The sequence below is a fragment of the Curcuma longa genome, chromosome 12, assembly GCF_044706935.1.
Source record: "Curcuma longa cultivar G26 ecotype Majalengka, Jawa Barat chromosome 12, ITB_CL_G26_1.1, whole genome shotgun sequence".
NCBI classification, from domain to species: Eukaryota; Viridiplantae; Streptophyta; class Magnoliopsida; order Zingiberales; family Zingiberaceae; genus Curcuma; species Curcuma longa.
In genome coordinates, this window is record NC_133872.1 from 9,806,210 (window position 1) to 9,821,899 (window position 15,690).

Sequence of the window (15,690 nt, forward strand, 5' to 3'; positions counted from 1 at the left end):
GCGCAAGCCTAATCAGTACCCTCTACCTCCAAACTTGTAAAATAACATTACAAAGCTTATGACATAGCCTTACGATATGCTTGGAGCACCGAGCCTTAAGCTCGCGACATAGCCTTACGACAAACATGGAGCATCGAACCTCGAGCTTGCGACATAGCTTTAAGATAGACATGGAGCACCGAGCCTTAAGTTCGTGATATAGTCTTACGACAAGTATGGAGTACCTACCTCCAAGCTCATGCATAGCATTATAAAACTCATGATATAGTCTTACGATATGCATGGAGCACCGAACTCCGAGCTCGCGACATAGTCTTATGACAAGCATAGAGCACTAAGCTTCGAGCTCATAACATAGCCTTACGACAAGCATAAAACATCGATCATTGAACTCCGAGCTTGCAACATAACTTTACGATAGGAATGGAGCACTGAGCCTTGAGCTCATGATATAACTTTACGACAGTCAAAGAGCATCGAGCCTCAAGCTCGCAACGTAGTCTTATGATAGACATAAAGCACCAAGCTTTGAATATAGCCTTACGATAGGCATGGAAAAGCTTGCACCTTATGACAGAAAGCACATCGAGTCCCGAGCTCATGATATAGCCTTACAATATGTATAGAGCATTGAGCCTTGAGCTGGTGACAGAGCCTTACGATGGGCACGAAACACCGAGCCTAGAGCTCGTGATATAGTTTTACGACAGACATGAAACATCGAGCTTGAGCTCACGATATAGCCTTACGACATGCATGAGGAGATCAATCCCAGAGCTCGCAATATAACCTTACGATAAGCACAGAATACTAAAACTTGAGATCATGATATAGCCTTATAACAAGTACTGAGCCTCAAGCTCATGGTATAGTCTGACGATAGGCAAGAAGTATCGAACCTCAAGCTTGAAACTTATCCTCGTGATCTTGCCTTATGACGGACACAAAACTCTTGGGCTCGAGCTATCATATAGCCTTACAAAGGACCAGAATTTCTCTATTCTCAAAATTTACAACTCCATCGACGATTACTGTACGAATAGCTTCCACAAGTTTTGAAGACTCATTATATTTTTGGCTAAAATTAAAACAATCAAGATTTGGGTCAATAAAAAAAATAGATTTGACTTAAGAAAAACAATATAAAAGTAAATACTTTGAAATTCATTTGTCTTTCAATTATAAATTATTCTTAAATTTATTTTCTTTGACAAAGTTATATGTTCTCCCTTGAGGCCTGTTGTTGCGACGACTCATAATTTCAATGTTCGAACCAACCGCCAGCGGGGAGGGAATCGATGCATGGATGCGAGCGACTTCTCTCTCACGCTTTAGTGGCTGCGTTTTCAACCGTCCGATAAAGGAAATATGGACGTCCGGATCTAGGGCAGCCCTGTCAAGATGAAGTCGCCATGAGGTCAAAAGGTCAAGCATAAAACCCTGCCGAGCGTCGTCGTCACCCTCGTCCCAAAGTGGTTTCTAGGGTTTTAGACTTTGGCTTGCTGCACTGTCCTCATGAATCTCTCCCGGGCCATCGCCGGAGTGCTAGCTACCCACTCCCGCCGGTCCCCTAGATGTCTGTTCTCTCTCGGTTCCTCCTTCACCGCCCAGCAACTTGCATCTATCTCTTCCTCGCCGCTGAAGTCCACTTCCGAAACAATCACCGAGCCTAAGCCTGAGGCGTCCTCTCCTGGGTTGTCGCCCTCGCCTGCCACCGAAGCGCCCGCTCCCGCCTCCCTGGGAAATCACAAGAAGTCGTCGGACCTGCCACTCCCGAAGGAGATACCCTTTCAGCCGCAGATTCATGACCAGATGCACATCGCGCCCTCTCCTGGGTTGTCGTCTTCGCCTGCCACCGAAGCGCCTGCTTCCCCCTCCCTGGAAAATTCCAAGAAGTCGTCGGACCCGCCACTCCCGAAGGAGATACCCTTTCAACCGCAGATTGATAACCAGATGCACCTCGCGTCCTCTCGTGGGTTGTCGTCTTCGCCTGCCACCGAAGCGCCTGCTCCCCCCTCCCTGAAAAATTACAAGAAGTCGTTGGACCTGCCACGCCCGAAGTCGATATTCTTTCAACCGCAGATTCTTAACCAGATGCACCTCGTCGGTTACGTCGGTGCGCCGGTTCAGCTTCAGATGTTACCCAATGGATCCTGTGTCGCCGTCTCGGTTATTACCTCTAAGAAGATCCGGGGGCTACTTTCATTCAGGTGCGCTCGCTTCTAAACTTGACGCGTTGACTTGATAATAAAATTTCGCTCTTGTTGACTTTGATGTGGCTCTAGCCATTCCGTTTTTGAAATACTATGAACAAGTGTCTTCTACACTAGAAACTAAAGATTTGTATCAATAGTTATGTTATACTCATCATGATAGAAATTCATCCTAGAAAGTTGCTTAGTGATGATGATGTATGCTTCAGAAAAAATGACCATATACTAGCAGTATGATTTTTAAGAACCACCGCACAAGGCAACAAATTGACCATAGCTTGTCCAATGCATGAGTGTTTGCTTAGGGCAATGCACTAAATTGACATGAACATTTATTTTGTGAGTGATAGGATATTACTTATGTTCATGTTATTTATATATTTGATTTACATATATTGTTGGTTAATATCAATTGTCATATCTTATGTATTTTGTATTGTGTACTTGACATTTCTTTTAATAAGAAATCACTAAGACTTTCCCTTTGAAAAAGTCACGAAGGGATAATAATGATGATGGAGACGATGAAGTGTCTTGGATAGGAACATGCTGACCCTAACTTCATCACTCCCTTACATACACTTTCCCACACCCCAATGTAGTTCTCGACTATTGAAGCTAGTCACATGTGTGACTAAGATCTTTTCTTTACCTTGGAACCCCTAGGGTTCACACTCATGTGCTCGAGGAGGGGGGGGGGAGGTAAGGTATCTTGCGTTGTCTTAAGGGGTTGTATTGTCTTTTACAAAACATGTATATAAGCTCAAGTTTCAATAGAGACAGAGAGATAATGTTGCAAAGACAGATAAAATGGAAGTTCATTTAAAATATTTTGTGAGATACATTGCAGTCCAGAAACTCATCTGACACATATTTAGGAGGGAAGCCCTACTCTTTGAATTGCTTCACGGCTCCCTCCCTTAAAATCCAATTGAAAGAATACCTTGCCTTTGCCAGTGATTTGAGCATCCAACCTTGGGGATTTCTAGACTTAGGTTTCCCTCTCCTTCCACCACACTTCTTTGTTGTTGTGATTGGAAGCTAGTTCCCCCTGGAGGTGCCCACTTCTTGGGATGCCAATTGCCAAAGAACTTGAGTGTTGGTTAGCAGTCTCGAGCTCCTTTTGTAGGTGCTCCAAAGTAGCTTTTGCGGAGCCAATAAACCAAGCACTCTTGGCCTTTTCCTCGATCAACTTGAACTCGTCTTTCAGTTCACGCTAGCGCTGGGCATCCAACTCCTCTTTCTTAATAGCTGACTCGACATGAGCTTGGTTTCACTCGAAACAGGGCAACTTGGGCTTGCTGCCGAGCCTCCTTCACTTGAGTGGATAATGGAGCCTCCAAGGCGCAGAGGCCTTCGACTTGTCGTTCAAATTTAGCTAGTCGGGCTTCTAACCCCACTCTTGGGTGCTGATGATGTGGCTGCTATTCTGAAGTAACAAACATCGTTTCACTAGCTCTTGGTGCTTGGATTGGGACTATACAGAAACACAATAAAAGTTAGAGGAGAAATCAAGAAAGCGACATTAGTGGAGAAAATCAACCAAGTTAAATCCTTGAGTGATGTGCTCTAGTAAGGGAACCCAACCCATCCGACGGAGGATCCAACTCTCCTCAGACACTTTTGGGAAGGGCACGAAAGCCATCTGCTAAAGCTAGAGGCGCTGGAAGGATTTTTCCTTCCTCAAGTAAGAGAGCTGTGATCGGTGCTTACGTAGCAATCCTCTCAAGGAGCCCCTTGGGTGCTCCCCTCAAACTTCTCAAGGGTCATTCCCAAGACTGTCGTAGGGACACTCTCCTGACAATATAGGGATGGCCGTCTTTGGGAGCGAGGCCTCGCTAACATCTTCACCTGAGGCACCCCTTGTAGGGGCAATTGGGGCATTGTTAATGCTATTCGTATGGGGATAACTAATCTCCTTTAAGGAAGGGCTGCATGAAGCAACCTCCTGAAGGTTAGTTGGGTGAGTGCTCGAGCTCAACTCGGGGAGGCGTAGCAACCTGGGGGTTGGTGGCCACCTTAGGTGTTGTTCCAACAATCTTGGGCCAGAGTCGTAAGTAGACAGTAAGGGGATTCTCGAAGAGTGGTAAAGGGGTTGTTTAGGATGAGGGGGTAGCTCGCACAGACTTAGCGAGACAAAAGCAACAGGCATCTCACTCAACACTCTTGATGCTCCCCTCTTCAGGTTGGGAATGTTCTTAACCATGAGTGCTTGGACAAACATATCATTTGCATGGAGTATAAATGAGGGAGGAGAGAAAGGGAAGAGAGTAAAGTGAAATCGGTGAGAAATGAACACTCGGTTGCCCTTTCTAGGGGGAGAAGATTAAAACATAAGCAATGGATGGACAAACGATACGTAGGGGCAGTCCAATTCGGCCGCCATGGGGCCGCCACAGGGCTCAGCTTGAAGTGATGCAGTAGGTGCTTGTCTAGAAGGTGAGCTACGTCAAACACCCAACCATGAATGGTCTCAATGAGAGAGGGAATGGACAAAGGGCTCAGCTTGAAGTGATGCAGTAGGTGCTTGTCTAGAAGGTGAGCTACCAAACACCCAACTATGAATGGTCTCAATGAGAGAGGGAATGGACAAAGGGCTCGGGTGGTCTTTTAAGTCTGGTAGGGGTGGAAGTTCTTCCACCCAACCCAAGTAGTGGGGAACTGAAAAGGAATAGAAGGTCGAAGGTAAAAGAACAAGCTCTTCCACCGTTTACAGGAAGACAACATGCCATCTAGGAACTGATAATCTGACCTGTTGATGAAATAGAATACATAGGCTCGACCATTTTTGACTGATACAGTGAGTAGAAGGTGGTAGAAGTGAGAGGAAGCTTGAGGTACCGGAACACAATGGTTGTCTTGGCTAGAATATGAAAGGAGTTGGGGGAAAATAGTTTTGAGGGGATGTGAAGATAGGAGGAAAGGTCACTATACAAGGGGGGAGCAAGCAGCCGGGGACCACCCCAAATTGAGGACTTGTTGAGCGCGAGATCGGGGCGATCTGTAGGATCAAGAAAGCTAAGTGAGTGTCCTCCAAGATATAGTTTTCGTTATGGTAGATGAAGTTATGAGTTGGTCGCAAGGAGGACGACAAGTGCTCATATTGAAAGCTCCCACCTTTGTCGCAGGGACTTAGTTCTTAGAAGCTATGAGATAGAGAGGAGAGACAGAAGATATAAGTTTCGACTGAAGAAAGGAGAAGATGCAGGTGGGGGTGTAAGGATAATAAAAAAAGGCAACGAGAACTTCGGCTCTATACCTACTCTCGAGTATTACCAATCTGAGGTTAGGAGTATTCTTAACAAAATCGGACGAAGATAGAGTTGCCATGCTAGATAAGAGAGACAAAATTAGTGCGAGTGAAGCAACATAATAGCTGATTAAAAAGGGGGTAGGATCCACTGTGGGAAACAGTCGGAATTCCACGATGATGATGTGCTTGGGAAGCTAGCATTGTTTGGAGGGTTTTAGGTGGTAGAAGGTCAGCCGTCATTGCCTAGGTAACAACACAATAGGTGTGAAATTGTGGAATGTCATCATCTGAGGCAGCGAATGCTTAAATTTGAGTAAGGCGGATCTAGGCCCAAGAAGCAAAATTGGGCCCAATTAGGCTCTACTTATTGCGTCAAAATGCCAATCCTTCCAAACACTCCTTGAGCTTGGTTGAGACTCTCCAAGTTGAACTTCATTCGACTTTGCTCATCAATCTAGCTAATGGGGGGGGGGGGGGACTTATGATCCTCGGGGATATTACCCCGACCACGTGCTCGCTACAGAGGCGAGACACAAGCATGTATGGATGAGTATTTAGTGACTGGAGTACAGATACTCAAACAAATAGGGTTTTTGAGTAGTCTCATGCTCGGTCTCCTAACTACTCCCTCAGGAGGCAGGGGCCCAACGGCTCGTGTACTCTCAAAGTTGAATATCCTTCGTACTTCCCTGAGCAAGCCTTGCCTAATTGTCGTTTTGTAGAATTTCCTTCACGATCATGATATTCTCCATTTTAACCATCCTACTTGTATTCTATATAAGATATCTCTCTTAATTTCTTTATTTTTTAATATTCAAAGCTCTCAATTATAGGTAACTTGTCATCTCGTATCTTAATAATTGTCTCACTATGTCTAATATTGCTAAATTTAAATTTTATATATTCTATTTTTATTCTGCTAAACTTAAAACCTTTCATTTTTTGTGTTTCCCTACAAGATAAGCTTAGCATTTACTTTTTTACGTGTCTCATTTATCAAAACAATATCATCTGCAAACAACATGCACTATTGTCTTAGATGTGTCTGTTTATTCATAATTAGTGTAAAAATATATAGATTTAGAGCTTATCTTTGATATAACCTTATCTTTATAGTCTTTTTAATAAGGTCGACGAATATTATATGTAAGTTTTGCTTCTTTTTCCAATACTTTTTCAATTAATTATCTAAGAAGATGGATAATATTTATTGTCGACCTTCTAGTTATGAATCCAAATTGATTTTTGATCATTATTGATCTCCTTAGACATTTTTTTTGTCATTCTTTCTCAAAATTCCATAGTACAATTCATTAGCATAATGCCTTTATAATTCATTTAATTTCGTATATCTCTTTTATTTTTATGCACCGAATTTTAACATTTAGATCAATTAAAATATATTGTATTAAATTAAGTAGAGTATTGTTTCTTGCAAATTTGAGTAATTTTGATTAGATAGGTCAAATCATGCAAGTTTAACTAATACCAAGTTTTTGTGACACTTATGATTGATCAATCTCTACTGGGGTGTAAATGAGTCGAGTTTACCTTTAAAAAATAAATTTACAATTAAATATTACACAATTTAACAAATACGTTTCATAAATTGTTTATGAATTTTGTTCATCAAAGTTAATGAACCAAGTTTACTAGTGTTCAAGTTTGTTTATTTAATATATTCTTTTGAATGAACATAAACAAGCTTTATTGAGCCACCAAGCTTGTTCACGAACGCCCGATTCATTTACAGTGCTAATCCCTATGTCACTTTGGTATTTTAGACAAGATAGTGATTATCAGCAAATTCTGAACTGAAAACATATGTATATACATGTTCGATTTGGTTGATGTTGATATAGAATGAACCAATGCCATTTTTGATCCTTGTTTGTATTCCTTTGTGTTATCAGGATCCCAGTAATTTTTGAAGGTGATTTGGCACAAATTGCTGCGTGTCACTTGAAGGAAAATGATCTCATTTATGTGGCCGGTCAATTAAGTGGAGATGCACCATCTGTTGCACAAGAAGTTTCTTGCACTAACATTCAGGTAGAAGATATTCTCATCCTATATATATATATATATATATATATATGTTTTACATATATAGGGTTGACTTTATGCTTATCCATCATGTAGTATTTTCTATTGATGTTACATTGAAGTTGCTCTAGCCTTTGAATTGATGATTGCCTATGTCCACAAGTACAGCTGAAAAAGCAAAATATTACAGAGTTTGATTTATCTATTTCTTATTTTGCAAAATTGCTACCTTTTTCTCATTTATTAGTCTTTTTGAAATTTCCATGGAGATTCCATACTATGTAGTAATGAATTAGTCTAATACGGATAAAGAAGTCAAATAAGTAGGATTTCCCACTACTAGAGTTTGCCCAAATAAATTGTGATTGCAATGCTTTGCTATAATTAATAACTCTGTCCTCAGTCAAGTGAAAAATGCCTAGAAGTAATTTATGCTGAAATTGGTATTCCAGATTTAGAGCATGAATAACAACATGCCATCTTAATTAGCATGGCGACCCAATTCATTATGATATATGTTTGTTCATTCTTTAGTTTCAGTTGTGTTATACAAATTTTGTTATTAATAAAAATTTCATTATATGCTTAGTTAAAAAAACACATGTTTAAAGTGTCTTAGATATCAATCTACTTAGATTGTTTTTTTACATATTTTGTGGTGATTTTTCTTGATTGTAATGTTAAATATGAAATATTTTATTGTTGTATTTAATGATAAACTTATTTAATGATAAATATGAAATAACAATTATATATTATTTATTTGTGATTGTAAACTTATTAATTATAATACCATCATTATATAGTAAGATTAATGTGAGTCATTCTTAATTTAATATCCTTCTCTATCATTATTGTGTCATAAAAGTTATTTATGATATGACACCATATTGACCTAAAGTCAACCATATAGGATGTCTCCATACATGCACTAGCTAAACAATTTGATTATGTATCTTTTGAAACAATTTGATAATGTCTCTAGGGCTGAGCAATCGGTTCAAAACCGAACTGACTAAACCGATTTAATCGAAACCGAACAAATCAAAATTTTTTTGAACTAATCGAAGCGATCGAACTTTCCAACAAAAATCGCATAAATTGAACCGATAAACCATCGGTTAATTCAATTTTCGACCGAATTAATTGAGCTTTCAACAATGATACATTTCATTCGATTTTAATTGGACCAAAGGCAAATGTTTAAATAATATAGAAACTCTAATGATACAAAAGACAAAAATAACCTTAATAAAAGGATTAAAATTTTTTGGAGTCGATTTTCACCACATAATATTGGTTTATTCAGTTAACCTAATTAGGAGTTTTAAAATCGAAACAGAACTGAATTATCCGAAATAACCGATATTTTTTTAAATTAAAATTTACAAATAATCGAATCAAACTTTTAATTTCGGTCAGTCGATTAATTCGGTTTAACCCAACTTTACTCACCCCTAAATGTCTCTTTTGAAAAGATTTACTTTCATTCCACTATCTCTTACTATTATAAAAATTAATTCTGACGCATATTGATTTAACTTACTAAATTGTTTAACCATTAGTTCAACTTTCAAACTATGGGATATACTAATTTATTAAGGACATTCAAGTCTTTTACATATTTAGCCAGGACATTTCCCCCTTGGATCTTAGTCTTTCTTACATTGAAAGGGCCAAGCAAAATGGAGAACAAAGTCGAGATCAATTCCTCAAAAATTAGAATGAGAAAGAAAACCTACTATTTGCCACATCAACCAAGGAAAGACAATGAAGAAACATACTTAACAAACTTGATGAAATAATTGCTTTGTGTGCTTAACAACTGATTGATAACTAGCTTGGAATCAAGTTCTCCCTCATTGGGACAGTAATAGATGAATTATAATTTAGTTAGAGTTAATTTTAATTCCAAGTTTTAATTTTTTTTAAAAATTGTTTCAATTTCTAAATAGTTGATGGTATTTATTCTGGTAAATTAACATTGTTTTTAGGAGAATTAGCTAAGAAAATGAGCTCTCTTTTAAGAGATCTTTTGATTAATATTTTCTTTATGTGAGAATTTTGTTTGATTTTTGATGTTGCATCACTTCTTCTAATGGACCAAAGTATATTCCCTTCTGTATACACAGTGCAATTCTCTAGCAGTACATCTCCATAACAAAACCAGCTGTTTCTTTGTCTATATTTGAACTGTTGAACCATTTGTTTCTAATTGGACAAAGAGATAAAGGAAAAGAATAATGCAAGGGTGGCAGTGGCATGCAGGAAATGCACTGGTCTTTCCATAGTATAATAAAACCCTGTAAGAATAGTATGCTTTGAGCGGGGAGATATGCACAAATGCCAATGTTCCTTTTGTCATACTGTAAAAGCCCCTTTATCTTTAATTAGTCATCAAGTTTTCTTTTTTTTTTTGCTGGTTTAGTTTTAGGTTGTCACGCCCTTGGGGTGTAATTTCCAACTTAGTAGGAGGTATGGTAAAAGGAAAATGAGTAGTTCAGGATAATTAAGAAATTTAATAAACTTTATAAATAAATATCAGAGCAAACTATGCACTATATGAAACCAATTATAACCTCAAAAGGGTACCTTTGCTTGCAAAATGGAGGTCAAAGAAAATTAGAAAGCAAACACAAATTTTGCTTAGTGGTGATTTGAATAGACGTGGAAAGATTGGTTAAGGTGGTTAACAAAATCAAGCAAGTCATAATTCTTTTCTTTTAATTATTTATCAACATTTTAGTTACTATTATTACTCTAAATTATCATTTTTTTATCACTAGTTAATATAATTTTAATTTTTTATCATTTAGTCATCAACTATAAAAATATTACCAATAATACATCTCCAATAAATCTATACTAATGAATCCACCAAAAAGTGAATCAGTAGAGCTAGTGTCTGAGGGTGTAATAACGTCATTTGATATATGAGCTAAAACCCTCATCAATTATATACATCAATATAATATCCTCGCATAAATAAATATTGACCACGGATGATCCCTCGCTTCCATATCCTCCTGTGAGCAGTTAACTATTTTGGTATAATTTTAGCTCATAGTTTTCACTTTTTAATAATTTTTCTCTATTTAAATTTATTATTATTTCATTTTAAATCTTTACATCATAATTATTTCACTATGGTTTTACATCTTATTGGTTAGTATAAATGACTAATGTAAATTAACCTTCTTTTACTATAAGTTATGCTAATTTATTATATATTAGCATGTGATCTTTAGGTATGAGGTATATCTTAGAAAGGTATAGGTATCAACATCTAACTTAACCAAAGTCATAAATTTGATGATAGGTATCAATTGAAGAGTAAAAATAGGTATCAATTGAAGAATAATTCAAAGTATATATTTTAATTTTTAAAATAACCCTTCTTATGTTAATTCTCATGTAAAACAATCATCTACAATCATTTGATCTGAACAATATCAATTATTTAACCCCCTAATAGCTTTTTTTATTTTAAAAACTCATTTAACAATTTTAATTATTATTTTAATCTCCTTGTTTGAAGACAGTTATAGAAGCACAAAATAATCATGTGCATTTGTATTCATGCATAAAAGAATATGTAAAGAAACAAAATGATAGAGGATAGATTTATCCACTTGTATGTATCTACAAATACAATATAAAAATAATTATAAAGCTCAAAATAAATCTCTAACAATTATAATAACAAAAAATCTAAAAATTAATAAAAATAGAAGCTGGTGGATTAAATTTCGATCATGCTAACTCGATATAATCTCAATTTCTAAACGAGAGACGTACTATCAAGGAACAAATTTATTTTTCCATTTTATACTAGACAAGTCAGTTAAAACAAAAATATAATAAAATATTTACCTTTCCTTCAATTGACAAAACAAGGTAGATGTTTTGCTAATACTATACAATAAATCATAATTGATCGGAATTAACCAATTATTTACTAATGCCAACTTACAATTATTCACTAGTTCTTTCCTTTAATTGGATGATGTATGAGCAATAACCAAGAGGGGAAAAGGATTGCCGAATGAGGGTTGTGGGTGTCTAAATAATAGGAGAGTTGACTAATGGTTGTGGACATGGGGAAAAAATGGTAGAGAGAGAGAGTGAAAGAGAGGAGGGTTCCCCTTTGCTCATCGTTCATGGTGGCTTTCCCTTGGCTCCAATGACAACCCAATGTCATAATTATTTAAGGCGTGAGATGTCCAAAAGTGCATAGGTGTTATGAGGTCTGAGGTGCACGACGCAAGATGATACGCATGCCTTATCGAAATAAGGTGCTATGGCTATAAAGTTTACAATTCAAATATATAGAGAGAATTTTTGTCAAAATATTTCACTAACAAAATTTTAGTCCATAAAATATTAAATAATAATGTAAATATAAAGTTCACTAGCAAATAAATACGTTATACGTATAATTTAAATATTTAAATCATTAAAATCTTCATCAGCTTCCTCAATCATATCATTATCATCGTCACAGATTTGTATAGCTGAATCTTTATTGGTTTCTTCAAGATCGATTTCTTCCTCCTCTGACAAGGCACATGCTTAAGGTGCACAGGTGCAAGAGGATCGCTTGGTTGCACTTTGCATCTAGGCGCAACCAAGTGAACGCCTTTAATAACTATGCCTAGTGTTGTGATGAATGATTGCATCTATTATTGTGCACTCACTGAAAGGGAATATAAAAGAGGGGGAAGAGAAACTAAGAGGGGAAAAGGACTACCAATGACTAACACCCATGCACGCGTGCACACTAATGTGGTGGAGGCGCAATGCGATTGGATAAGGGGTGGTGGTGGTGCTAGTATGATGGCTAGAAAGAGCAGGAAGAGAGGAAGGGGGAAAAGGAAGTTTTGGTTGGGGAAAATGTGACATCGACAGAAGGGAGTGATGGCTGGTGGAGGAGGTATTGCTGGTTAGAAGATGAAGAGGAAGATGGTGTTGGTGGGGGAAGAATCTGAATGTCATGTGGGGAAGAAGTTGCACGTGCGATAGCAAGGAGAAGAGAAAAATAAAACGTAAGTTAGAGAAAATAGATACAAAATTATTCTTAAACTCTTCAAAAATTCCCTAATTTGTTCCAAATCGACTAAACTTGTTAATCTCCACTTAAAATTTTGTTTAATCATAAATTGATCAAAATAAATCCTAATTGACCTTTGTTAGACTCACGCAATCCCAATCACTCAATCAATTGATTAAATTTGATCCCAATTCAACTTCAATTCGACTCTCATTCTATTTTGATGTATCGGTTTAATTTATTTTAGCATTTAAAAATTTTAGATTTTTTTTAAGACTTGAAAAATTATAGATTGAATTTAGTATTTAATATCCTCTCCATTAAACGAAATTTGATCATTAAATTTAATTATTTGAGAAGAATAGGTGGGGGTGTCTGTTGCGCATTTCAAGTGGTGTTGCTACCTAAGTTTTACGAGGTGGATGCACTTGTTTCACAATTGATTTCTCCTTATAATCCAGAATTCGAATTAGGAATTCCTTGTAAGACACTAGACAGGAGTGGTTCAGTGAGATCCTCGAGGATGCTTCGAATTTGACGTATTTCTACAACATAGAAACATGGAAGACGTATGCACTCCTATTAAGTCCGGGGGTAAAACAAGTCAATAAACTATTGCACCAATCCATTCTTTTAAAATTTGACAAGCTTCAATAAATTTGGAAGCCAACTTCTCTATTAGACTGAACCTCTTCACCCACTTATAAGAAAAATTTGATCACCCACTGCAAACTGTAGTATCCTTTGTCTACGGTCCATATACCTTTTTTGTTGACTTGAGTAGTTAGCAGTTTTTGTTTGACAATCCACACTAACTCAACTACTTCCTACTGAATACTTTATAGTGGGCATAAGAGCTGACGCTTTCCAACCTTGTCCTATAAAGTAGGAGATTTATATATCCTACTATAAAATGCCTCAAAACGAGCTATCATATAGTAGAATCCTAATTAGGCAAACTCTACCAAATGTAAGTGGTCCTTTTAGCCACCACTAAAATCCAATACATATATCCACAAAAGATTCTCTAGGGTCTTGATAATGCACTCTAATTGCTATTAGTATGAAAAGCAGTGCTTCAGTAGAGCTTAAGACCAAATGTTTTTTGGAAACTCCACCTGAACCTCAAAGTAAAGCGTTAGAAATGGTACTAAAGGGAATGCTGTGGAGTCTATGAGTAAGCAACAAATGAGCACTCGACTTTGTCAATCAATCAATGATCACCCAAATTGATTCATGCCCTTCTAAATCCTTGTAACCCTGTGACAAAGTCTTAACATGCTCCCACTTTCATTATTTTTTGAAGCAGCCCAATTGATCGTCTTTGTTATTCTTCCATAATTTGTTGGAAAATTAGATATTGAGCTATACAGTTTGTAATATCTATTTTCATACCTTTCCATAAATATGATCATTTCAAATCTCAATACATTTGGGTACCATTAGGATGAATTATAAATTTCAATCAATATGCTTCTCGAAGGAGATCTTCCTTGATAGGGTTTGTGCCTCAGAAATGCATAACTTACCTCAGAATTGAAGCGATCCATCCGTATAATGAAAAAATTCTCATTTGTGCTTAAATCGAGCTCACTCACCATTGATTTGCGATATTGGTCTTTATTTTCCATAGTAATCTCAACTAGTTAGGGATGCCAACATACCTTTGAGTCTGCCTCCAACGAGATCTAAATCTAAAAATTACCTCACTAACCTACTGGGGCAAGCCGATACTCTTTTAGATTTTCTACTCAATGTATCTACCACTATATTAACTTTCCTAGGTAGTAAGAAGATAACATGGATTGAAATACCGAGTCACACCGTCCGAAACGGACGGTATTTACTGTTCCGGTGTGGGATTGGCACCGATACCTATCGGCACCGTGATTGCGAGGTCGTCGGACCCCGTAGTTGCCTTCTGTGCCCTCATGACCCAAGGCCGCCCTCTGCTGAAGCGCAGAGACTATCGCGGGTTGCGGCGGAGACACCCACACAATCCAAAAAAAAAAACTTACGTAGTAATTAAACTTAAACTTTAAATTTAGGTTAATAATTTCAATCAACTCCTAACTATAATGGGATAATCTAAATAACCTAATAAAAGTATCTTATTAATTTAATATATATTATTTATTTTAATTTTGAAAATATATAATAAATTATTTATTTATTTACCAGATAGAGGTGCAATGATTTTGTATTTTGATACGACTTGAAATTTTAAACCATAGTAGATAATAATAAAGTCGTAGTCTTTTAGGAATTACATCTCCTTTGCTTAAGGTTCCACCCTTTTAAAGTGAATAGATACTTCAATTGTTATGGTCACGTAATATTTTAAAGCTAATAGAGATAGGGATTCTAAATCCTAAGGGCAAAAAAATAGTTTCTAACTTTAAATCATGAACAACATAATTCTTCTAGCAAGAAACATAATCTACCATCTGATTTTGCTGCATCAATGCTGTACCTAGTCTTTGAATAGATGTTTTCATTTAAAGAATGAATCCATCCTTTCCAGAAGGAATAACACTCAAGCAATTACTCCTTGAGCTCTTGGAAGCTTCATTCAAAAGCCTCATTCCAAGTAAACTTGATCTTCCTTTCCAGAAGGAATAACACTCGAGCAATCACTCCTTGAGCTCTTGGAAGCTTCATTCAAAAGCCTCATTCCAAGTAAATTTGATCTCATTCTTAATCAACCAGGTCAAGGGTGTAGCGATGTGAGAAAATTCTAATAATTATCAGCTAGACCAAGGAAATTATGAATCTCCTACCCTGATGTTGACAATTCACAATTTATGACCGCTTTAATATTCTATTAGTCTAATGAAATCCCAGTGCTAGAGACTATATGACCTAGAAATCCTTACTAACTTTGCATATAACCTCATACCCCTCTGCCTGGGAATATATTAATATATCATCAATAAGAACAATTAGAAAAATGATCTAAGTACTCTAAAACTGCCCAACTTATTAAATTCATAAGGTTGCAGGAGCATTGGTAAGCCTAAAATGCATTACCAAAAACTCATAATATCTATATCGAGTACGAAAGATGGTCTTTTGAACATCTATATATCTAACCCTTATTTGGTTATAACATGATCTTAGGTTGATCT

The 15,690-nt window shown here is 36.9% G+C and overlaps 1 protein-coding gene across 1 annotated transcript in view; it reads left to right on the forward strand.

The window, feature by feature from the left end:
* The first annotated feature begins 1,515 nt into the window (after nucleotides 1-1,515).
* LOC141843100 (protein OSB2, chloroplastic-like) overlaps nucleotides 1,516-15,690 on the forward strand; it is a 43,617-nt gene continuing 29,442 nt past the window's right edge. The window contains exons 1-2 of the mRNA XM_074731129.1: nucleotides 1,516-2,210; nucleotides 7,380-7,518. Coding sequence (XP_074587230.1) covers nucleotides 1,516-2,210; nucleotides 7,380-7,518 — 834 coding nt within the window. The remainder of the gene's footprint in view (nucleotides 2,211-7,379; nucleotides 7,519-15,690) is intronic.